We start from the raw sequence: 24,008 nt of genomic DNA, 5'->3' as shown, positions 1-24,008 counted from the left end.
GGGCACTGTGCACTGGGCAGTGGCGAAAGTGAAAGTTCGTGTAATACAATTAATAAACTGCCACTTGGAGAGCGTTAAACACACAAGACTAAATGGCATGTTGGTCAAGTGCCTTGTTCGCCGTTTCTGCTGCTGTTGCTGCTGCGTCACCGCCGTTGACGAGACCATCAATTACCGACCACCAGCCTGCCACGCCCCCAGGGGCAAAAGCATGCTGACACGACATGCACCGCGGGAAATAGGGACTTGCAAAGTGGAGCGAAAAACGCATTAAGCTCTTGAAACTAGGCGGCTTAGAGTAAGGCAGCAAGTCTTTGAATAACTTGTGATAATTTTCAGTGGCCTGTCCCTCGATGTTCTAATCAAATGATTTCTCGCAGTGCAGCGCAAAACGGAAGTGCGTAATGGGGGGAATTGGGGGTTGGGGGCTGTGGTTCGCACTTACCTTCATACATCTGCGCATATTGCGGAAAACCTGCAGCTCGCAGCCATTTGCAGGCCTCCACAGCTTCGATTTCTGCAAGAGAGAAAGAGAGAGGATGAATATGAGTTTTCACATTGCGTATACGCGACGCAGGCAGCGAATTAAATTAATTGTAATCAAGTTGCCGAGCGCATCCTCTCTGCCCCACCAAATTCAATCCGAGCGGCCAGCAAAACCAATTAAGAAGCGGCCTGGTCGAGAAGCCGTCACCAAAAGTCTGGCCATTGTCCACGGGGTTTTCAGGGTCACCTGATGGATTACGTTGTAAGCCGACCAAATGGTTTAAAATGCGGTTGGTCATGCTCTTAAATGTCTGCATCGATTGCGACTTTACCTTGAGCTAAAGCGCTGCGAAAGTAAAAGCTGCAGAGGAACGCGTGTTCGGGAGATGAAAATGGATTTAGCCAACTCAGAGGGATACAATTGCTTATTTATGCCGGGCTAATTTGAGGACAGAAGACAAAGAACGCATTGAACCGCAAATAACAAATGTAAGTCATACTTTTTTACGAGTCCCTCTGCCAGCACAATGAATTCAAATCGAATCCCAGTGAAACAAAGACAGTCAAAGGCACTTGGCCTCAGCTATTTTAAATGCTAATCTGGCTCAGCTATTGCCATTGCTTTTGCTTCTGCTGTGGCATTATTTATTTTTGTTATTTTAGCTGGGTTCAATTTGAGTAACAGGATCTGAGAGCGACGGAGCTATTGATTTTTAATCAGGCTGAGCGACAACATGAAACAGTTTCCGGCTGCTTACTGGCAGCAGGAAAATATGGAATATACAACCTACTATATGTCGAAAACGGGGGGTTGCTGCTTGCTGAGTGAATTATTATTGAGTTTTGCAAGCGATTAACTTGCACGAGGATGCCGATACCAACGGCAACGGCAAAAGGGGCCAATGGAGCGAATATGGGGGCACCTGTCCAGGTTTCCTGCCACTTCCCACTGTCTTTGCAGTTATTTATAAACGAGAGCAACCCCTTGGACATCGATTTATGCTGCTGGCATTCTGACAGCTGCTGCTGGCCGGACGCATGACCCGCTTCCAGCGGATCCTGGCACCCGGCCAGGTCCTCCATGTCCATCCCCATGCCCATGCCCATCCCCATGCTCCGTGCTCCATGTTTCCGCTGGAGCGACAGGCTGGTGGAGCTGACCCAAGGAATTACTGGCCACTCGGAACGGCATTGTATTATGTATGCAAATTGTGGGTGGCAATGGCGATGGCGCCACATATGCGGTTACATGTCTATGATTAGGACGATTGCTTGGACTTGTGTGCCATCAAATGGACTGGTTTATAACAGCAGTACTACTATTGGTATTTAAATAATTAAATAATATTACTAGTTTCTAGTACAGAAGTCCACTTTATATAGCAAAAAGAGTTCTATTAAATGTTGTTTTAAGCAGCAAAATGTAATCAACACTGTGACTCCTGTTTTCCCACTCGTGTTTGCAATTATGCAGTCAGCAGACATAATTACTATCCTGCATTAATTATCCCGCAATTGCCAACTTTTGCGTTGGCCGTATTACAGCTCTGTAAATGCCACTCGAGCGTGGTATAAATTACGCATACGCCGTGTTGCCGTTGCCGTCGCAGTCGCAAACTCATCTAAAAGCCATTTAAAGCGAGTAAAACAATGTGGAGGTGTGTGTGTGAAAGGTTCACTCACAGCTTATTGCGTCAGGTTCAATATTTGAACATGTTTACCCACACACGCACACACACACACGCACACACAGTGCCGCCCAGTTGTTGTCCTTATTGTCCTTTGGACAGCATTTTCCTCACTTCCTCTCCGCCCTCTCCTTCACCAAAGCCTGCGACGCCTTTAAACATTTCCAAACAGGCGACGCGTAAATTCATGAACCTCACCTGTGCCCAGGATAATAATTATTCTGATGGACCCGCACAACCTATGTGTGTGTGCTGTGTGTGTGAGTGTGGTGGGTGTTTGGGGGCGTTGGGAACATGAGACGATGCTGATCACCGCACTTCCACGATGTGCCGTCCTGACCTTAGGGCTAATTCAAAAGTGTTTAAAATGCCAGGCAGACCGCCTTCCTGCGTTGGTGTTTGAAACAAAAAAGCACATTCTTCTCTGGCTTATTGCGTACTGTGAACTTTGCTCTTTGAAATCGCTGATGATTATCGAATTTCATGGGCCAATTAATGCATTTCTATACCAGAAATAATTAGGATTTGGTTTTATATTCCGAAAACGGCTAATAATAAAAACATCGTTTTTGTCACAGCAACGTGAACACTTCAATGGTGATGAAATAGACTTTAAAACGTAATCACTTTAATTCTCCATTTTTAAATGGAGCTTAACTTTGAACTTGTTTTCCTTTGTCTAACCATTCTGCATACATAATATTGTCTTTGGGATTAATTGAAGCTCCATTGCTTGCTGTAGTTTGAGCTTGTTGTCTGCTAAATTTGTTTAAATTTTCAATTAAAATTTGCATTGATTTCAAGAGCCGCCCACAAGAACCACAACGAGTAAAAGTCAAGCCAGCGTTCTGATTCTGTTTTCTGTCCAGAAGAGAAGAGAAGGGAAGAGCAAAGGAAAGTGTCAATGAAAGCAAAGTTCCTTGCACAAATGCCACAGACTCTATCCTTCGCATGGAAAATTCCTCTCTCTGTGTGGGTGCGTGTCACTGACACGCATTTCCACTCCTGAATACGAGTGTGTGTGTGCTCCAGAAAAATGCATTCAAGCTGAGGGAGATGACATTGTGTGCGGATGACAGACAACAGACAACAGACAACGGACAACGGCGCTTACCGAGCAACTTGGTTATGCAAAGGATTTGCTTTCTGTGGCATGCGTTTCCATAACGCCGAGGCCTTTTGTTACGCACAGCTAAAACTTTAAGCTGGCCTAATGTAATTATGTATAATAAAGTGCTGTAAAAGCATCGACCTTAGTGCGGAAAACATGCTACATGCTACTAGTATTCTACCTATGTACATACTCGTCGTACGTAAATTGTAAATCGATTTCGGCTGACACTAATTGATAGCTAATGCAATTGCCACAGGCTGGCCGAAGCATTATTCAGCAATTTCATTAATTTGCCGCTAAGCGATTTCATATGCCAATTATGCTGCCATATAAACCGTAAATTACATCGCCCCAGGAGCTAAAAACAATGCAATGCAATGGAAATTGCCGATGGTAGAACCAAATGAACCGACTGCGTTCCCACTTCCCATTAGATAAATAATTGTCGTAGGTGTCGTGCCATTAATTAATTTCCAACTGGCCATTGGCAAAACAGGCGGTGCGGATGTTTTATTGTCTGGCATTGCATTCAAATGTCAGGAGGAACATAAATTTCAGTCTTTCAGTCACCTTGTTGCTCAGCCATCAAAGAGAATGTTGGCCAAAGTGGATTATTAATTATAAATTGCAACCCAGAAATAGCAGTCCGTGCCTGTGTGAACTTGTAATATTCCGCCTTCAGTTTTCGGCTTTCAGTTCTCAGTTCTCAGCTCTGTTTTCAAAATAGAGTCTTTGGGCCATGTAAGCCGTAGCAGGCGAACATAAATAGACATGTGCACACTCCTTTCCTCTTCACTGGGCACCCAAAAGCCTGCTGCCAGCAGTTGCCTGCTGAAAGGATAACGCTATTTATAACCTTTCTGGGCCATAAGTGTGTGCCACGGCAGCTGCCATCCCATCTCCCCACTTCTAACCAACTCCCTTTTTGGCCTGCGAATGGGTGCAACAAGTGGCAGGAGCAGCAGCTACTAGTAAGTTTAATTTGCTGTGAAGTCGGCAACCGATGGGTGGAGTTGGTGGAGTTGCTCAATTGGCCGGGAGCAGCCGTTTTGGGCCATCAATGTAATTAGGGGCCAAGTGGCTGGGAGCCCCTTGGGGAATTCGCCGGCCAAATATAACAGATCATTGAGCTTTTAATGTGTTTTTAATGTCAGCGTATTATATGCGGCATGCTTCCTGCCGAGCGCCGTTTGCACACAATGAAAATAAACGAATTTCGCATTCGCGAAGAAAAAATAACAATTCACAGGCGAAACAAAACAAAACAAAATAAAGCGGCGAGCGAAACAAGAATGGAAAGTTTATACGTTGTTATAACCCAAAACTGGCAAAAAGGAAAAGAAAATGGAAATGAAATGAAATTGAAATCGAACAGCGGACAGCGGAAAATGCGGGTGGCTTACAGCTTTACAGGTGGCTCGTTATGAGTTTTCCCCAAGGGATCGCCGAATTCAAGAACAAGGAAATTGTATCAGCCATAAAAGTGCTCCTCCAACTGGCCATTTCAAATTGTATCCATTTTGAGCATCATATTCATAAATTGTGTTTTTTGGAGGCACGAACCGTGGAGGCAGGTACGAGTTATAATTAAAACAATTTCCCGCATTTTTTACGTGCTCACGTACATACATATTAATTGTATAATAATTTTTTACCATTTATTACTACACGCAAACAATTTTCTTTATTTAAATGAATGGCTTTGCTTGACTGGCGCGCAATTTCACTAGAGTGTAAAGAAAACGGCGAAACCGGTGGACGATGATGATTCTGATGATGATGATGACGACCGATGGTCAGTGGATATATATCATATGCATACAGCGGGGACATTGACTGACTGAGTGCATGACCGCATGATTGACTGAGTGACGGAATGCTAGTGACAGAGTGGAAGGCGTAGCACTTGTTGCCATATCCCCCACCATATTGATACACATAATCCCAAAACTGGCGATGCGAATAATTCGAATTCGATCTAAATGCGAGGCGTCGACTGATAAGTACAAGCTGTGCACTGAAAATAGCCATGCCCCGCATTCCCATTACCAAAAATAAACGGCCACCATCCCCGCAATGTGGGGATTCTGGCTGCTCGAAGGAGTGGGAGGATCGGATCCCCCTTGTGGGGTGCCGAAAAACCATAAACAGCCAATTGCCGGCGGTGCGAGTGGCGCGCGCCCATTCCTGCCACTAGAAAAGCAATGATGCAGACTCGCATATTTCCATAATTGTAAACAAAGCGTTTAATAACTTTCAAGCGGGCAAAACAAATTCGCCCTTGAAGCAGGGCCACACTGCAAGAAATGGTGACTGGATGGGGAGAGCCGCTGATAAGCCAAAGGCTGTAACTATCTATTGATAGCTATGGAAATAATTATAATATATATTTAATTGGACTGATTAAATCTTGTTTTTTCTGAATCAAGGAAACATTAATTGTGAGATCAAAGTAAGAAAAGTTTTAAAGCATAATAGTTCCATTTGGGTCATAACTACTCCAATTGTCCGCAGTGCCAGTTTGTGCTCACCTGCAATCTTGCGTTCGCGCATTTTCCGCCATAACGCCTCGGCCTTGCGTTTTGGCCAGTTCTCGAACTTCTGCGAGAAGCTCCTGAAGAACTTGTACTCGCGTATGGTGATGGACATGCGACGTTGCATATTGGCCAGTTTCGGCAGCGCCGTCTTGAAAAGCACTCACAACAGTGATTACTCCGACCGAAAATAATGATTAACTGACACCCGACGACTTGGGCGAATTTCTGCTATTGTTTGGTACAAAATTACACTAAAATGCACTCCATATTTTAAGCACACAACAATGCACAATAAAATCAGATCATTTTCCTTTGCCCTTCTCGAAGCTATTTATTTTGATGCAATATTTATGTTTGGGTGTTTGGCTTTAAGTCGGTGGCGTCGACGCGCTCCACCCGAGTTTTCCACTCGGTACGGCCACGAGAAACGACAACCGTGCACGGCGCCTGTAAGAGCACTAATGAATTTGCAACGGGGCTCGTTTTCCCATCAGAAAATGGCGAGCCGACCGCACGATTTCCCGAAGCAATCGAAACGAGCGAGCGAACGAAGCAGACGGGCGCACGGGGCGTATGAACAACGGGGCGTATGAGCAACGTGGATGTTCTGTTCTGTTATGTTGCTGCTGCTGCTGCTGCTGTTGCTGCTGTTGTTGCTGCTGCTGCTGTTGCTGCTGCTGCCATTTCAGCCGCCGTTCTTCTCGTGCTGCTTCGAGGGCCCAAAGGTATTGTTTGCCGAAAATGGGCGGTGGTAGGGGCTACTTCCTGAGCCCCGTCTAACATAGAGTTATCGGCGCCACAATCGCTTATTATTATTTTCTGTGGTTAGTTGGCCAGGGCCACAGGGCGAACAAATAAATAAATAAATGAATAACTGTCATGTTGATGATGCTTATTTCATTTCCATGTTCGCCAAAAGGACTCTCTGCGCGGCAGGGCAATGCCAGCAGCTTATGTTTTATAGTTATACTCGTACAGTTGTTTTACTTCGTTGTTTTTCTTCGTTTTCCCTGTTTTTGTTTTATGAGGCATTCATTAAAATTTATACGTTGGCATGTGAAAGTTTCAAGACACCGACAACCGCACCTGTTGCTCCACTGAAAGTGGTGGTAGTGGGCGGTGGTGGTGTGCGGTGTGGGCGTGGCTGTGTGTGCTTTGTGCACAGTTGGTTTGGCACAGTTTTTTTGTATTATTTTTTCACTGCTTATGAGTGCGCTTGAGTGTGTTTCAAGGTTAAGCTTTTGCTTGGTTTTATGATTTATGGAGAGTTGAGTAAATGACATTATTGCATTATTGTGTCTGGAGAAGGTTTGATGATACAGCCGCACAATTGTTTGATATCACCATTGGCTCTCGGTTATTCAGAACAATTCTAATCGTAGAAGTGCAAGCCCATTGTATTCACACAGCTGCAGTACGTTTGTTTAAGGATCACGTTTGCTTTTTAAAACAAGCCCACTTTTTGCTGTTGCACCAGACTGCTTGGTTAAACGGGAAAATTATGAGCAGAAATCATTGGCAAGTCACTCGTGTACATTGTTTCTCATTAATCTACTCCCACTGTGTTGCGAGTGTTTCTGTTTTTTGGGCGTGACTTGGTGCGGAACACGGAACACGACATGGACACATGCTCGTGTGTTCCATAGGTACGCATATATTTACTCCGACGATGAGCAGATTTATATATGGAATACAATATAAATGCGGGTAATTTGTACTTGTGCCATAACATTTATAAATCCTGATGTATTGCCAGCGTGTTAATCTCCTCAATAAAGCAAACAACTTGGGGAGCCAGCTTCCGTTAAGAAATAACAATAAGGAGGAGGAGGAGGTGACTCTCCTTAAAGCCTGTCATTGTGGCCAACGACAACGAAGCATATGAGCAATGCAGTGGCACACATAAAATTGGCAATATAAATACGCGTAAGTACATATGAGATACCCGGCTGAAGGCCGCGACCTTTTCGGAGGGCACGTTCTGGGCGAAAAAACGTCATTGTAATGACGTCAGTGCGCGCGGAAATGGCAGGCAAACACTCAGATAATGGACATAAAATGACCATCCCCCCCATTCCCCTCTCTCTTCAGCACACTGACGTCATTGGCCAAGATTGCTGCGAACTGCTTTGTATGTGCATAATTCGTTGGGGGCAGTCAGGCTGCAAAAAAGCGAAATTGAATGAGAGCTCCAACAGCCACTGGAGGACACTTCGTCGTCCAGTTTGTGATTCAATTTTTGTTCTCCCATTCATTTATACGCCATTTTTAGCACACAAAGTGCCATCACACCATCACACCATCGTCATCATCATCATCATCAACCGTCGAGCTCTGGTCAAGAGGCAATATGTGTGGATAGATATGTCTTTGTGCACATAGGGAAAATCCATACCAAATGGTTTCCAGATCCCCAATCAGTGAACTTTCAGATAGCATAGGAATAACTATGGTGAAGTAGTAAAAACTACATCCCAAACTGTTCCAATGTTCCAAAACCATTATAAAAATCTTTTTTACTTACATAACTATGATTCTATCCAGAAAGTAACTGAAAGTATTGTACCTAGATTTCGTTTTTGATTTCGGCCCTACTTTCTCACAGTGCCTGTCCGCCATTGGATGTTTGGACAATATGGTGTGCGGAATGGACAGATTGACAGCCATTTTCGGCTGGGGATTGGGTTTGGGATGGTGCCATTTGTAGTGAAGTGTTGACGGAAGTGTTGGAAATTCGCAAAAAGAGCCGTTTGCTGGTTTGCTGGTGCTCTTGATATTCACGTTTGCCGGACAGCGAACATGAAAGTAATTTAAATGACGGCCGCCCTTCAATTGTTTGCTCGCAATGAAAGCAAAAGTTCGAAATTGATTTGCTGCCGCAAACAAAACCGTATGATAGGTTCCTTCTCGTGGCAGGCCCATCGCCCATCACATATAGATCAGGCTCACAAATAATTATAGAAATTATGAATCAAGCCCCACGGACAGACTGTTATTATAAACCACTCAGGCTTAATAACAGACCGCTAATTGGCTGGCAGGACCACCGGCGCATCAAATCAGCCATTCAGCCATTCAGCCACTCAGCCTTGATGTCCCGGCTCGGTCCAGGCCATTTAAATAACTCATTTAGCCCGGCTGGTTTTGTGGCCACAGAGAACTCGTTGGGGGCTCCTCGTTTCACATACCACCATTCACTATTCACTACTCACTACTCACTCACCTGCTAAATAGCGATCACTCTGCGAACGAGAATAGCGCAGCGTCTGTGGGAAAAAAGAGGGATCGGGATATAGAGAATGTCCATTAATGTCTGGTAATCAAGTTGATGCGAGGGCGGGCAGATAAGTGCTGCAGGAGGATCTATAAGCGGATTGGGAAGCTTCTCCGAACTTGGCAGGAATAAAGCAAGACAAATTGAACAAGTTGCCTTGAACCGAATAAGAAGTTAAGTGGAACTGTGAAGCTTTCAGAATGATCTGAATACAAGTTTACAAGCAGAGCTAAACAAAAGACTACGAAATGTCTTTAAGCAAATACAGAATGACTTGATTAAATTACAAATTGAGTCCTAAGTGCAAAACAAACATTATTCCTTAAGAGCCAAGATAAACATAAGCCACTAGTTTAGTCCTGTTCCAAAATGCAATCGATCTGCCCTCGAGTCGTTCTCGTTTCCCATTCGAGACACTCACCAAATGCTGGGCGTCAAAGTTGTCGAATCGCCGGCTCATTTCGCGCTCCTTGAGCAGCATCGGCGCCGAGTTGGACTTGGTGCACAGCTCCTGGATGCCACCAGAATCACCCAATCCGCTGTGCAGCGAGGCGCTGCTGGGCGATGGCAGTTCGACGAAGTGGTGCAACTGATTTGCTGCAGTGGCCGAAGGACTCAGAAGAGACTGGAATGGTTCCTGTCGCAGGACCAGCGACAGTTGGCCCCGCTCCTTGTTCTTGATGGCATGGTGGTGGATGGGCAGGACTTTCCGCGGATGCACCAGCAGCTGCGGTGAATGGTAGTGGTCCAGGGAGTGACTCCGCTGGGTTCTGGGCACGAGAATCGGCGGTGGTGCCGTGTACTTGCGTCGCAGAACCACTGGGGTGGCGGTGACACCACCGCCACCACTCGCACTACTGGCATCTCCATCCGTGCAGTCGCATTCCCACAGCTCTTCATATTCCTGGGACTTGCTCATCTTATCCTTCTCCTCGTCCAACAAGTCGTCCTGCGACTCATTGGCCTCGCCACCACTGCCGCATTGGCTAAGCACCTCCAGCACATCGGGATCGTCGGAGGAGGCCACCGAACCGCTCTTCTGGAACTTCATCTTGCGCAGCGCCTCAAAGAGGCTGACCGACTCGTTGTCCTGGGCACTTCCGGCGCACTTCCTGTGATGGTGATGATGGTGGTGGTGGTGGTGGTGCTGCTGCATGTGGTGGCTCTTCCAGTAGTGGGACATTTCCTTTGGCGGCGTGGCTGTGCCAATGCCGCTCTCGTTGTTATCGTTGTCCAGTCCAGAGGAGTCCAGTGAAATGCCCGATTTGCCGGAACTCAGGACACCCGTGGCCTCTTCGCAGGCCGAGGAAGACGAAGTGGAGCTGCGAGGTGATGGTATGATATTAGGACAGTGACAAATCAATTCAAAGGCGTATCCATTACACTCGGAACAAATTGCAGTGCTTGCTTTGGAGTTTTATTACTAGACTTTGGTTTTTAACCCTTACATTTAAGCCTTTCTTATTTGAAACCGAAAACCAGCAAATATAAAAGTTACTTTCCAAGCACACCACACAATTTTTCCGAGCGTAATGTCTCAATGCTGGCACTCACTTATTGTCTTCATCGACGGCGCCAACGCTGCGCAGAATGGACTCCTCCGAGGTCCAAATGGTCGATGTGGATCCTTTTTTGGTCACATCCACCAGGTAGCCGGGTGTGCTGCCGGCGACGGAAGAGGAGGAGGAGCCTTTGGCCGAGTGAACGGTGGCGGCTGATTGGGAGGCGGATGAGATGGCGGCGGACGCCGGCGGCGGGGTTATGGCATTTCTGCTCGTCAGCGCCGCATGATTAATGCCCACCCGTTTTGGCATCGACAGCGGCTGGGAGGCCAGTATTGTGTCCATGTCGCCGCCGCTCAATTGTCGCTGTCGCCTAGATTTCAAATCCTCGATGGTGGTCGCCAGTTGCGATTCACCTGTGGCCATCGCCGTCGCCACCGCCGTTCCCTTGGCCGCCGCCATCTCCTCGATTTTCAATGCGCTTTGGAAATTTGTCAGCTTATGAGTTGCCGGTGTCGGAGTTATTGTGTCCGCTTGGCCACTAAGTGGGGGACAGGCCAGACTCTTGCGCTGGCTCTGCGGGGGGAGTGCTGCACCACCAGATCCTCCGGCTGCTCCTGCTCCTGCTCCTCTTCCTCCTGTTCCTCCTCCACCATTCGGCGCCGACAGGGTGCGCATATAGGCAACATTCGATTTGGTTGCCGGCGATGCCTCGTTGCGTCCGCAATCAAGGTAAAACGATTGCAGTGGAATGGTGGCCTGCAAGAGGCAAGCAATACACTTAGAAAATTGGTTTAAAAATATATACAAATTTATAAAAAATGTATAACTAGTGATTAAATGGCGTATATCTATAACAAACTATTACATTATATACCTTACTTTAATTTATTAAGATGAACTAACTTTAATAGTTCTGAAAAGACCAAACAACCAGGTTCAAGCAAAGGTGGCACGACTTGCGGCAAGTGCAGCAGGAAGAAGAACAAGTTAACTTATTAAAATATAGTCAGTCAGGTTTAATAAAGAAAAGTCGACACTGAGTGCCGCTGACAGTTTCGAGGGCCGCAGCCGCAGCCTCAACCTCAACCTCCACGGACAAGGACCTTGAATGCATAATGAGCGTGGTGGAGCTGGCTAGCCCCAGCCTCCGATTCCAATCCAATCCAATCCAAACTGGGGGCTACCTTGTTGGGGAGCCAAAAGCCAGGGACAATGCGAAAAAGGAAACATCAGCGGAATTTTTAGACATTGCCAAGTGGAACGCGCAAGAAGCGCAGGAATTTACGTATTTTATGCAAATCTTTGGCCAAGACAAGTTAGTTTGTTTCTTCTCTCTGTTTTGTTTTTTGTGTTTTCATTTCCGCGGAAAGGCATCTCAATGAAGCCGACTTAGCACAGACATTTCCCCTATTGTTTCGGCTTATGATTTATAAGCCGCGTGTGATAACAGCCGATTCGCCGTTCTAAGAACCCGTGGCCCAGCTGCATATTTCTACTGCCACTCGCTACTCGTATATTCACGGTCATGTTTTATTGCTATTATGGGGATAAGTGCCTTATGTCAACTCGATTTACAAGCCTTTGGCAAGCGTTTGACAATTTGGTTTTCTCATTTGGTGCGGAAAAAATCCTGGCTGCGGCGGCAACAGGCGGAAATTGATTTAAATGATTTATCGGCAGCGAAAAATGTGTATTTATGCCCCGAGCCGCGGCCTCAAAAACCGGGAACACTGTGTTGCTGCTGCAGCAGGTTGCTGTGTTGCATGTTGCTGCTGTTGCTGCTGTTGCTGTTGCTGCTGCTGCTGTGGCTGCTGCTGATTCTGTTAGCGTAATTCCTTGGGGGCCTTGGGCGAATCGCTGGCCAGCGAAATTGCAGGCACCAAAAAGTGTATCACAGCCTGATTGAAGTTGCCAGTCGAGTTCCCGAAAGCAATCAATATGAAATGGCTGGGCTTTTATAAAAACATGAATATAATGCCCAGCGTTTAGGCACTTCCAGTTAACATTGCGGCCACAAGTGCTTTAATTTATTGTTTAAATATTTAAGCATTAACTTCCCATAGTAACAGGTTACGAGTGGAGTTTTGTACAGAGATTAAAATCATTGGATTGAAACAATCTCTTTGTAGAATTTATGGAATGCTTTCTATGCAAGGCAAATTGACTTTGGCAATATGTGTGCTGAATCTGTGCTGATCTGAAAGCCGAAAAAATATAATATTTAAGATCGCCAGCTGCACAGTTCCCCCAATCGAGAGTATTGGCCAGCTGCGGACCAGACGACGCCCGTCTAGAAATGGTCACAGGATGCGGATGCAGTCAGTCAGGGGCGTCCTTTGGGACTGTGAGCCACACATCTGTTGCCGTTGCGATGGCAAATTTGTAATGCATTATGGAGCAGTCTGGAGAGCCTGTTACGGCAGCGTCTATGAATTATTAATAAAGACGATGGCGATACCATTTGAGCATCTGAGTGAACTGCGTGTTAATGAGCCGCCAACTCTCGCCGGCGACGCATTAATTGGGCGTCCAGATCATTTGGCGTTTATGGGCATGGCCGGGCACCGAACATGTGGCCATTTAAAGGCAGCCGGGCGCCGACTCCGATCGGAGAATAAAAACTTTTACCATTTTACGGCTAGTTATCAAGCCGAAGATCGTCTATTTTGCCGCGCACACTCGATTAATTTAGCGATTTTATCAGGGCACCCAAAATATAGGAGAAAAGTTCTCAAATGCACCCAATCTGCTTTACATATGTAAGCAATTTCCGATGATTCTCCGTCTCGTTGGGTTTCTTGTGATTGAAATTGAGGCATTTTATGGCTGGGGAAAATTCAAATCAGTTTTATGAGCGGCAGTAGAATCCGATATCCGAAACGCTGACAAAGACTTATTTAAATGTCATAAAATTGTGAACATTTCTCACAACACTGCCGCAGAGCGATTTGGAAATGGAATGGAATGGAAAACAAATGAAATGTTTTCTTCGGTTAGTTAATGAAAAATGCTATAAAATAAACACAAAATGACACATAAAAATTTTGTTCTTCCTCTGGGTCGCCGCTGGGGTTATCAAGAATTTCCGGGAGGGAGAAACTGTATAAATGCTCCTAATTGATCATAAAAACGGGGCGCACGAAATCTACAAATATGTATATACATAGCGTTTGTTTACTGTTTACTGCTTTCGATATCGATGAATAACTGAAAAACTGAATGACAAATGCAGTGGGCAACGCCTCAGCGCCCCACTTTTATTGATATGTGACCCAGAAAGGCCGCGTCTTCGAGTGGACAACATATATAACACAAGTACTGGAGCGCTCTTCAGTGCCGATCATGCTCGGCCAGACTATCGCAAATCGATTGGACATGGACATGCCACGTAAATGAGTGACTGGGCGACTGGGCGACTCGGAGGCCCGCGGTCACGCATGCGCACTGATAATAATTATCAAATCAAAACACTTAAACGCCTGCCCAGCCCATCGTCCTCCTCCGGACATTGTTCCCTGATCGCTGATCACTGACCACTAACCACTGCTCACTATCCCCTTTCCCCGTCCAATGTCCAAGCTCCTCGAGCTCCTCCTGATTTCTGTCGACCATCGTGTTTGTTTGCCTTGCAGTGATTTGCAAGTTCTACTTAAGTCAAAGTGTCTGGGGCTCGTTGAGCTGCGCGAAAAGCTTTTTGTGTGTCGCGGCCTTTTGTCTGGGCAGCCTTGCACGTCGTGCACTGAGAGAAAAGTCAGTTAAGTGGTTAACTGTCAGTTACTATAGAAAGAACATCGCGCTCAGACCCCTCTGATTTACTCACATAGAACTCCTCACTTTTTTGCTCAGTGCAGGCCAGCATCTTGTGCATCTTCCACATCTGCTGCCGCATCTGCATGGTTCATCATCATTAAGCGCATTGCGTTGGCCGCAGATGATGCTCCCCTGCCACACGCATGTTGCATGCAGCACAAGATTCACTTTCGCAGGGAGAGAAACACAACGCCGATCCCCATAAACATTGCAGGCAACTAAATTGGGGCGTTTGGGGTTCCGCTCGGTCTGCTGCCGTGTTGACAGCCCAGGCAAAAAGTGAAGTGGACTGTTCTGCCGGGCTCTCTGGCATCCGATCCCACTTTGCTGATCTTGCTGCAGGGCGGCATGCTGACCCAGTTCACTCCACTCCTGCGCCTTTCGAGCGAAACCAAACTAAAACCGAAACCAAACCAAACACAAGCCAAGCCAAAGCAAAGCAAACCAAACGAAACAAAAAGCTGGAAAACTGACACAAAATGAGATTCTGCTTTACTTTCATTGACAGCAGATTTTTGTCCAGCAGATTTTTGGCAAACAGGGCACGCACTTGTGCCCTCGATACAAAGGCCGATTTGGCTGCCTTTGATTTATGCTGCCGTTGGTAGCTCATAAATCATGGCCCTCAGTTCCACTGTCTCACTGACTGATTGACCGAATGAGTGTATTGCTGGCAGCCGAGAACTGGCAACTGGAAGTTGGCAACTGGAAGATGGCAAGTCGACCACATTCTTTGGCTTAATTAGTGCAGTGGGGCTTAAGCGCTTTTAATTGGCACTTTTACCTGAGCGATTAGGGCGAAATATGACAGCTGCAGTGAAGGGAGTGCTTTTCTCACTGTCACGGGACAGTATCCAAAAATTCGACAGCTATGTTGCCACAGATACAGTTTAGGTCGCAAGAATATGGTTACTATGGCTTCTACTCGTAATATTAGTAATCATCATGTTGGAAAAAACCCCTTTGGACGGAATTAGCTTATTCATGTATCAAATTTTTTCCGACTCTGACCTATTTGCATGGCCCAAGCTGTACTTGGCAAGCATAGGATCCAGGCAAAATGATTTCCGCTTTCCTTTCATTTCGCAACTAGAACGCGTGGCAAGGAAATGGGCCAGCAGACTTCGCTCTCCCAGTATCGATTGGTAGCACATACATATAATATTTGGAGTTGTCAACAGAAACGCCAGCAACAATGGAGCCCTTTTCTTTACCCCATCCGCATATCACCACCTCGGTTTTTGTGGGTTTTAGGTTTTCGTCTTCGTTGTTCGGTGTTGATGTCGTGTTTTTCCAACGGCATGGCATGGCACGCGTTTTGAAAATTAATATTTGTCTTCTTGCAGCAAGTCGGCTGCTGCCTTTCTGAGGTTTTTCCCCCTCGAAAATCGGGGAGCCGATATGCTAAGCGTATGCATATGCAACCGTGGGGGAGACCGCAAACTCAGTGCCGTTTATGTGCCGTTTTGGATTATAAATGTTTTAATTAGATATATTCGGCTTGATAAGCCAGAGACAGCTAACAAGTTGGTTGGTCTGTTGCGGGGCTTATGGTTTATGGGCCTCGACTACTCGAAGTGGGTCAGCGAGTTGGCCAAAGATTGCAGCCACTTTTCCACAGACAAAAACCAAAGCACTTCGAAAAATATTATGTTAGTTTAATTACAAGATTCGGTCTTTATAAATCTTACATTTTATAAGAGCAAGATCTTGATAAAATTATTTCATTATTGTTGTTATCAATGTTTGCATTTTATTATACTTTTAGTGCATTCTAAGAGCAACAGCTCCTTTTGGGTTATCAAAGAGTTGAACTTGCAGCCGCTTCATAAACTTTGCCCTTTTCCTCCGCGGCCCTCCGATTCCAATTAGAGAATATTTTACGACTCTATGCGCGGCAATCAATCTCCAATTGTCTTTCAATCTAAAGCTGAGTAAGAACTGCACTAATTAGAGCATTTTATTGTACGTTTTATGGCGCAGCGAAGCCCCCGAAAAATGCAACTCCTATGAAACATGCCCGTCTATCTTATTCAAACAGTTCAAAGTTTAACTCGTTCAAGTGCCAGCCACCGAGTGACGACTGTCTATCAACGGACCCATTCCGTGGCCCCCACTTCCATCTGGGTGCTCATCCTCATCTCCACCTCCATCTCTCCATCTCCATCTCCGACTCCTCTACTCCGTTGCCCATAAATTTCACGCGCCTCAGTTGCGCATCCGGCGAATGGATGGATGGATGGATGGATGGCGATGGCTGGATGGATGGAACATATGGCAGTTCTTGAAAGAACATTCCTCACTCACCGAATTTCTGGGGGAAGTTGGGCCCTTTTTGGGGGCGAGCCGTGTGTGTGGGCCCCCAAAAGTTTGTGTTGCTGCCTGTGTGTGTTGACAACATTGTTGTGATTCAGATTAAATGCCTTTGTCTTGAGCGCATTTTATCTAACCCACATTCATAAAAAATATGCTCCGCTGTTTGCTCGCCAGCATGTCGAAATTAAGGCAACCAGAGATTACGCGGAAATTTCAGAGATTTGAGATTAGGAAATCTCAGCGTAAGCTGCAGAACATATGCACACACCAGGGGCTTAGCCTTCTTTGGAATTTCAAACGCTAATTTGCAATTTAAAAGTCAGTCAGATGTGTTCTAAAACAGGCATGGAGTATATACATACATAAGTGCCATGCAAATTGCTGCTGAGCCTTAAATTCTAGACTGAATTTGATAGAACAACCTATTTAATGATGTTATCCTTTCAAAGGAAGGGCTTCTGCATCCTACATGTTTCTACAAAGTATTTCGAGCTGTGTACTCACGTGCTTCTCTGGTTTCAAGACGAGTCCGTTCTGCTGCTGCTGTTGCTGCTGGTGCTGCTGCAGTTGATGTTCCATGATGGATGATGAGCCCTTGCCGAGGCGACTCTGGATGGCCGCCGAGGCAGCTGCGGACAGCAGGATGGGCGCCGTCCTGGAGGTGGGCGAGCTGCCGGCCGAACCGGAACCGGATCCTTCGGCCAGGGCCGCCAGATGCGGGGGCAGCTTATCGCCGGCGGCCATCAGGCTGTCCAGATCACGTAGGAACTTGCAGGCCCAAATGTTAACATCGTCCGCCTGGACAGGTGGGGTGGGCATGGAGTTCGTCGTGGTCTTGCTGGGACTGTGGGGACTGAGGGGCGGCGGAGGCAGTGCCCTTAGTTTAGTTGTCACTGGCTTTCCCGATGTGACTGCTCCTGCTGCTGCTTTTGCTGCTGCTGCTGCTGCTGTTGCTGCTGGTGTGCCCGATGTGGCTGTGGTGCTGCTGCTGTCAAAGCCGCTATCTGATTCCGTGGAACGAGACAATTCATCAAGCTGCTGGACTCCTGCCTGCGATAGCCGCTCCTCCAGCTGCTCACGGAGCTGCTGCTCCAAGCGCTGGACCTTGCGCAGCTCGAAGACCTCGTTGATTTCCCGCTGAAATTAGAATGGCAGTTGTTAGTGAGGTGCACTTGGAGAAATAATGAACACAGTGCCTTAAAATAGTTACTGCTGTGGCACATTTCTATTTGCTTCGGTAAACGAAGCATAATAAAATCAATTAGACATGCTATTCTATATTTATATTTTACTTAATCCACCTAGTAATCGTTGTTAATTTTCTGTCCACGCATAGAAGACCCATAAATTGCGCGCTGTGGCGGAGATTAGGTTTTGATTAGCGCTCTAATTGCGCACATATATCAAGGCAATGGTCTATTAATCGCGCCCAGAGCGCCACATTCGCGGCCACAAAGAGCTGCTTCTAATGGCCCCCGACTATGATGTATGTTTGCTTAATTTGGCCCGCAAACAGGGCCAGCAAGGCAGGAAGACAGAAAGACAGGAGGAAAGGCCAGGACACGACCGCAGGAGACATCCCGGAGAGACATGGGCACAATCAAAGACAAATAAATTAGAACACGACCGCGGAGGCAGCAAAAGGTTTTCCACACTCGCAGCGGAACAGAAAACTGCAGCCACGAACTCCCAGCGAAACACGACGCGAATGCAAATAAATTGAAATGAAGCAATTTGTTAGCCAGATTAAACACGGCTAAGAAAAGAGGTACCAAAAAAGAGAAGAGAACTGCGGATGGTCGCCAGGGAAGATCAGAGTCAGATGGAGCCCACAGGGCTAACAAAGTCAGCGAATTACTTAATTAAAAATCGTGGCCCCAGACCCAGAACCCAGACCCAGAACCAGAACCCAACAAACTGGTCCCCGCATCCAAGGAACCCTTTGCACGGAACCCTTGCCACTTCTTCCCGGTTCCCCAGTGACATTAATAACGTGCAGTGCTCATTACTCAGCAATTGTGTTTTTTTGTTTGCAGGCCCTTGTTTTTCCAATTTTTCCCTTTTTTTGTGGCGGCTCCTGTTGCCAGAAGGGCAAGTCCCAGACAAATGCGATCGAACATTAGCAGGCAATAAATCCTCAGAGGTAGTCTATTGCCTCTGGGGTCTTGAAAGAAAGCCGCGTACTCTAAGATCTTATCGACGGGGCCACTCGGGCATTGCGCTGCATTGGTGAGAAGTTGGCTGGCTAATTTGCGAAGGCGGTTCTGGGTTCACAGGTTAGGCAAACAACAAACCAAGCCGGACACCAATCGAGTTTGCTGGTTTGGTGGCCCACTGACTTCAGCTGATTTCGAACTCAACTTGTGACGTATGAGAGTTGGCCTGGGGGCATCTCAAGTGGGTCGCCATATTTCCCAGTTCGTCGCCGTGCAATGCAATTTCTTTTATTAATTTCATGCTACGCCGCATATGACAAACAATTGGCATTGCCAAGGCACTACACTACACTGCAAGTGTACTACAAAAATATTCCATTTTGTTGATATTTAAAATTATTTTTGTATGCCATTCAATGATACTTTTATTGTTTAATAATAATGATACTTATTCCTTCAATGTTTCATTTTATGACGAGGCATATTTCCCATATTAGATTGATTTTGGGTGTAGGACTCCTGATTCTGTTCCCATTTCTCTCAGTGTTGTCACATGTGACCAAGGGTCTGTCGAGCGCGACCAGCAGGCGTATTCCCAAAACTCCGCGGGCCGCTCCTTTGGCCTTTGGATCTCGTTCTCGTGCTATAAAAAGCTGGACCGCTGGCCAGCAACTTTCAGTTTCAGTTTCAGTCTCTCCGTTTTTCTAAGAGCCAAAAACGCAGCGGATGCCGCGGACTGGCCGCCTTTTGCCTGGCTAACTGGCTGACTGGCTTCTTCAAAGTGGCCGACGAGCGGCAGGAGTGGAGTGAAATAAAAATTGGCACAACTTCGAGAGACTCGAGTTTCTGAGTTGCCAAAGTCGGTCCTCGGTCCTCGATCCTCCGTGCAAGGCGGCAGACAGCATGAGGCTCACGTTGGCCTGGCTCAGCCTCTGCCTGGCGATTTATTGCGGCGGTGGCCATGGCCATGGCAATGTGGTCCTATCTTTGCCACCATCGCTTATCGCCACGGCCACGAAGGCGGCCTTGAGCCACCAACAGCAGCAGCAGCAGCATCAGAAAAAGGATGCACGCGTCCTGTTTGACAGCCCCGCCGATGCACTGCGCGATATGATGCACAATGGCAATGGCAATGGCAATGGAGATGGCAATGGCAATGGCAGTGGACCCATGGATTCTGGAAAATTTAGCCTGGCCGATGTGGAGCAAACAGCACCGCGGCACTCTGAGGATTTTAATCGAAACGCAGATGATTTAGGGGCCAGGCAATCAGCGCCGCAGGAAATTGCAATGGGAATGGAACTGGGCATGGGACTGGGCATGGGTCTGGGTCTGGGTCTGGAGCCCAACAACTATCGCACCACGCCCCCTCATCGGTATTGGGGCCAGCGTTGCCAGGGTCGATCCGGCGGATCCAGCAAGTGTCCGCAGGAGTACTATCGCACCATGCTGGCGGCCAGGTAAGATGTGGGTCCAGGATGTGGGTGGCAAAGTGGCAAGTGGCAAGTGGCAAGGTGGCGACCAGAGATTGGCCAGCAGGTTCAAGGCTGCACAGAAGGAAAGTCGAGAAAGTTGAGCACCTCGTTTCCGCCTTACATGTAAACCGATTTGGCAGCCAAAGTACCAACTTAACCCACTAAGGCCAAGGCTATGCATTTTCACAGTCATTTATGGGAAATTTTAAAAGTTATCAGTTTCAATATTCAATTACTAGCTCTTGAAGGGATACCTTCCATAACTACTTTTTGGCAGAGAAAATTCATTTGCTCACCTTTAAATAATGATACATATAAAGTTAAAGCCACCTTTGGCAAGAAGGGGTTAATGCTAACCCTTTGCAGGGCGCCAGGCTCTGCCGAAAAAAGGTTAACCCACGAGAGGGGCTACAAATCGTCGACAATTTGGCTGTCGACTGGGAACACGCAAAACCAATTAATGGGCGTGAAAAAATCAGTACCGACGATTGCAGCTTTGCAGTTTTGCAGTCTTTCAGTTTTTCAGTTTTGTTTCAAGTCAGAGCCGCCAGGAGACCGCCGCCACGTATGTTGATTTATTTTATAAAATAACAACTGTCAGCAAATTCATTGCCCCGAAACGAAATCGAAACGAAACGAAAACTGCATTACGAGTTTCACTTTTCATTTCGGCGAGTGAGAAATATTTTGCTCGCCCAGCTTTTGTTTTATTTTAACATAAAACATTTCTTTCTTCTCTTTGCTGCGGCGGCTTGTAATTTAAGAGGAATACTATGTTGTGTTGAAAAATGATTGGGCGCTGCTATTAAATTCGAATTAATCATCTCTCAGGGCTGGGATCTTATCATTATTGGTTATGTTTGCCTTTGTTGATTTGTTAAATGTTTGATTAATTAACCATGAGCCCGCATAACTTTCGACTGTTGTTGCTGCTCGTCTAATTTGTAATATTACACAGTAATTTTCGTGGAATTGCCTCAAATTGACTTTTGATTGAATTGGATCAGCCTGACAGCCTCGGATAAGCGAAGAGCTTAGGCGTTTTCCTTGGGTCACATTGTTGTGAGTGGGAAAAAGAAGTTCATCAATTTGGTGTCGTCGGTGTCGGTTGATTTTTCGAAAAGAGAAACTCTGGCCAACAAGGGTAATTGAAACCCATGGCCGCAACCCACGCTCCACGCTTCAGACCAAAGAGAAAAATGTGAAAATGTGCTGTTCCTTAAAGCGAACAAATGATGGGGCATTAATCAGACTATAGAAACCGCAAGACCTTATTATTCCTCCTCATCATCATCATCAGGAACAAAGAGGCCCTGTCCCGCCTCCACATGCAGCTCAGTTCGATGCAGGATTCCGAGTCTGGGGCCAGCTCAGCATCGGCTTCCGAGGAGGATGACGCGGTCGACGACGAGGAGCAGAGCAACAATGAGGTCTACATGCTGCTCACTGGCGAACAGGATCTCATGAAGTTCCTGCACTGGGCCATGCAGCTCCTGTACCCCATTCAACGTCCTTCGGGCAACCTGAGCGATGGGGCTGCCGAGAACTACTACCCGGGGATGTTCCTTTGGAAGAAACTGAATCTATCCGGTCATCTGGAGCCCCCACTGATTGTGGATGAGCCGCAGTATGTGCTCGTCAGAAGGGAGAAGCTCTTCGATGGCTATCAGTTTGGAGGTGAGTGTATTTGTAAACCTCCTTTGAATAATCCACTATATTCGATTGACTTCTACCAGAAGACATGAGCAAGGAGAACGATCCTTTCATACCGCCGCGGGGTCGCAAGCACAGCGGATCGCCGGATCTGGACGCCCTGATGAACCGGTACGAGCCCTTTGTGCCCAATCGCGGCAAGCGCGACAAGGTCAAGGATCTGTTCAAGTATGACGACCTGTTCTATCCGCACCGCGGCAAAAAGCATCGCAACCACTTCCAAGTGGACGATCCCTTCTTCGCCACCCGGGGCAAGAAGCTGCAGCTCCGGGATCTTTACAACGCCGACGATCCATTCGTTCCGAATCGCGGCAAGCGGCACTTGACAGCCAGCGCTGGGAAATTGGGAGAGCGGGTGGTGGCGCAACCGGCGGGTGACAGCAACAACTACTGGCCGCTGAGAATGTCAACGCATAAAATTAATGGTTACGATCAATCAGTCAGGCCATCACTGTCAGTGGAGGATGCTGCTGCCCCATTGGCTTCTTGGCGACTGCCCGCTAATAGATTGCACTCGACAAGATCAATGTCAGCCGATCTGGCGCAGCAATTGCTCTTGCCACATGTCCGCTTCATTGGCAATCCGAACATGCGCCAGCAGCAGCAGCAGCAGGTGAAAACCTCATACCCATCCTCCTGGCCAGCAGAGGAGCGCCTCCGGAGATCCATCCCGGCCCCGGGCGGTGGTAACGATGCCCACGAGACACAATTAACGCAATCGCACCCGGCTAATCCACAGTTGGACTCTGATGCGGACAACCTAAACATTTAAATGCGGCGAGCGAGTTGCGAGTTGCGTTTTCGTTTTCGGATTGGTTTTATTTGGCTTTTCAGTTTTCGGCTTGGGGCACCGTTTTCCTCGACTCATGTGGACAAAACTATATGGCACACAATAAAGTACAGCATGCAATTGATTTTGAGAGAAATCGCATCGAATCGTGGCGAACTGAAGGTTGATCGGCTGCACTGCCCTTGGGGACGCCTTTTCAGAACTGCACTGTGAGAAAATCGTATCAACTATAGGTATATGATATAGTTTATGCATTCTGAGTCTTCTGAGTTCGATTGACTTGTATATCCTATATCCAGACAAAGCTTTTTCTCGCCGTGTTCTCGGCGAAGGTCTCGCCCCGTTGCCCTTGGCAAAGTGGTTGCAGTGCGAGTATTCCTATTTTAATTGTATTCATTGGTTAATTTATCGCTAAATGCAATCAGTATTGTGCCCAGCACCGAGTCTAGACTCCGATGGAGCCGCACAGACCCTGAAACTCTGAAACTGTGAAGCCCAGCTGCAGACAGTCGGGTGTGGCACGCAGTTGATGCCACATCAGCGATATGCTGGCAGATAAACAGATACACAGATACATGGATATGGTAGAACAACCGCAGTTGGTGAGTCCGGCAGAAGAAAACCGAAAACAGCTGCTGAGCCAGAGCGACTGCAAAGGTCAGACCTACAAGGGCCATGTAATCCCCAAAACGCACATCAATCACGCGAGTTTATCTTATTAGCCCAGCACTGAACCCTAAACAAAAAGCACGGGAGTAGCACTGCGTTTGTAAGCCACTGTGAGCTCAGATTTTCCACTCCAACCGATTTCTGACATTGACATTGACCACATCGACATCAACATCAACGTCAAAATATTTTTCTTTTTTCTCGCTTTTTTTCTGTTTCTTGTTGTTGCCGTTGTATTTTTGGTAAGCCAGCAGAGCAGCTCGCTTTGTTTTTGAACAAATGACCATTGAAGGTCATAGCCAGATCCAAAAACGGGCAACAACAAATTGGTTAAATAATACCCATGTGCTCCTCCATCTTCATCTCGATTTGGCCTCTTTATTTTTTCTGTTTTCGGTTTTCTGGTAGCCTGACGTCCGAGCGATCGGTCCAAAATCCCCCGAAGATCATTATAATTTCAATGGCACTTCATATG

The 24,008-nt window shown here is 46.8% G+C and overlaps 2 protein-coding genes across 3 annotated transcripts in view; one reads left to right on the top strand and one right to left on the bottom strand.

Moving 5' to 3' along the window:
- LOC122619267 overlaps window positions 1-24,008 on the bottom strand; it is a 92,963-nt gene that overhangs the window by 7,529 nt on the left and 61,426 nt on the right. The window contains exons 6-10 of the mRNA XM_043796085.1: window positions 17,235-17,867; window positions 10,654-11,360; window positions 9,521-10,421; window positions 9,049-9,091; window positions 446-517 (exon numbers count right to left, since the gene is read on the bottom strand). Coding sequence (XP_043652020.1) covers window positions 446-517; window positions 9,049-9,091; window positions 9,521-10,421; window positions 10,654-11,360; window positions 17,235-17,867 — 2,356 coding nt within the window. The remainder of the gene's footprint in view (window positions 1-445; window positions 518-9,048; window positions 9,092-9,520; window positions 10,422-10,653; window positions 11,361-17,234; window positions 17,868-24,008) is intronic.
- LOC122619268 lies at window positions 19,760-22,846 on the top strand. 2 transcript variants are annotated; one of them, XM_043796087.1, is made up of 3 exons: window positions 19,760-20,346; window positions 21,662-22,038; window positions 22,098-22,846. In XM_043796087.1, the coding sequence occupies exons 1-3, from the start codon at window positions 19,790-19,792 to the stop codon at window positions 22,844-22,846; spliced, it is 1,683 nt and encodes a 560-aa protein (XP_043652022.1). In that variant the 5' UTR covers window positions 19,760-19,789. The 2 variants fall into 2 exon arrangements, with proteins under 2 accessions (XP_043652022.1, XP_043652021.1); XM_043796086.1 differs by having other exon boundaries at window positions 19,790-20,346; window positions 22,101-22,846.

The sequence above is a fragment of the Drosophila teissieri genome, chromosome 3R (assembly GCF_016746235.2).
Source record: "Drosophila teissieri strain GT53w chromosome 3R, Prin_Dtei_1.1, whole genome shotgun sequence".
NCBI lineage: Eukaryota > Metazoa > Arthropoda > Insecta > Diptera > Drosophilidae > Drosophila > Drosophila teissieri.
This window is presented reverse-complemented; position numbering and strand designations above follow the sequence as displayed.

What these genes read in the sequence shown, in the direction of transcription:
- LOC122619268 (XM_043796087.1), top strand. Translation starts at nt 19,790, where the DNA reads ATGAGGCTCACGTTGGCCTGGCTCAGCCTCTGCCTGGCGATTTATTGC. An exon ending in CGCACCATGCTGGCGGCCAG is followed by an intron (nt 20,347 to 21,661) that starts GTAAGATGTGGG and finishes CATCATCATCAG; the next exon opens with GAACAAAGAGGCCCTGTCCC. An exon ending in CGATGGCTATCAGTTTGGAG is followed by an intron (nt 22,039 to 22,097) that starts GTGAGTGTATTT and finishes GACTTCTACCAG; the next exon opens with AAGACATGAGCAAGGAGAAC.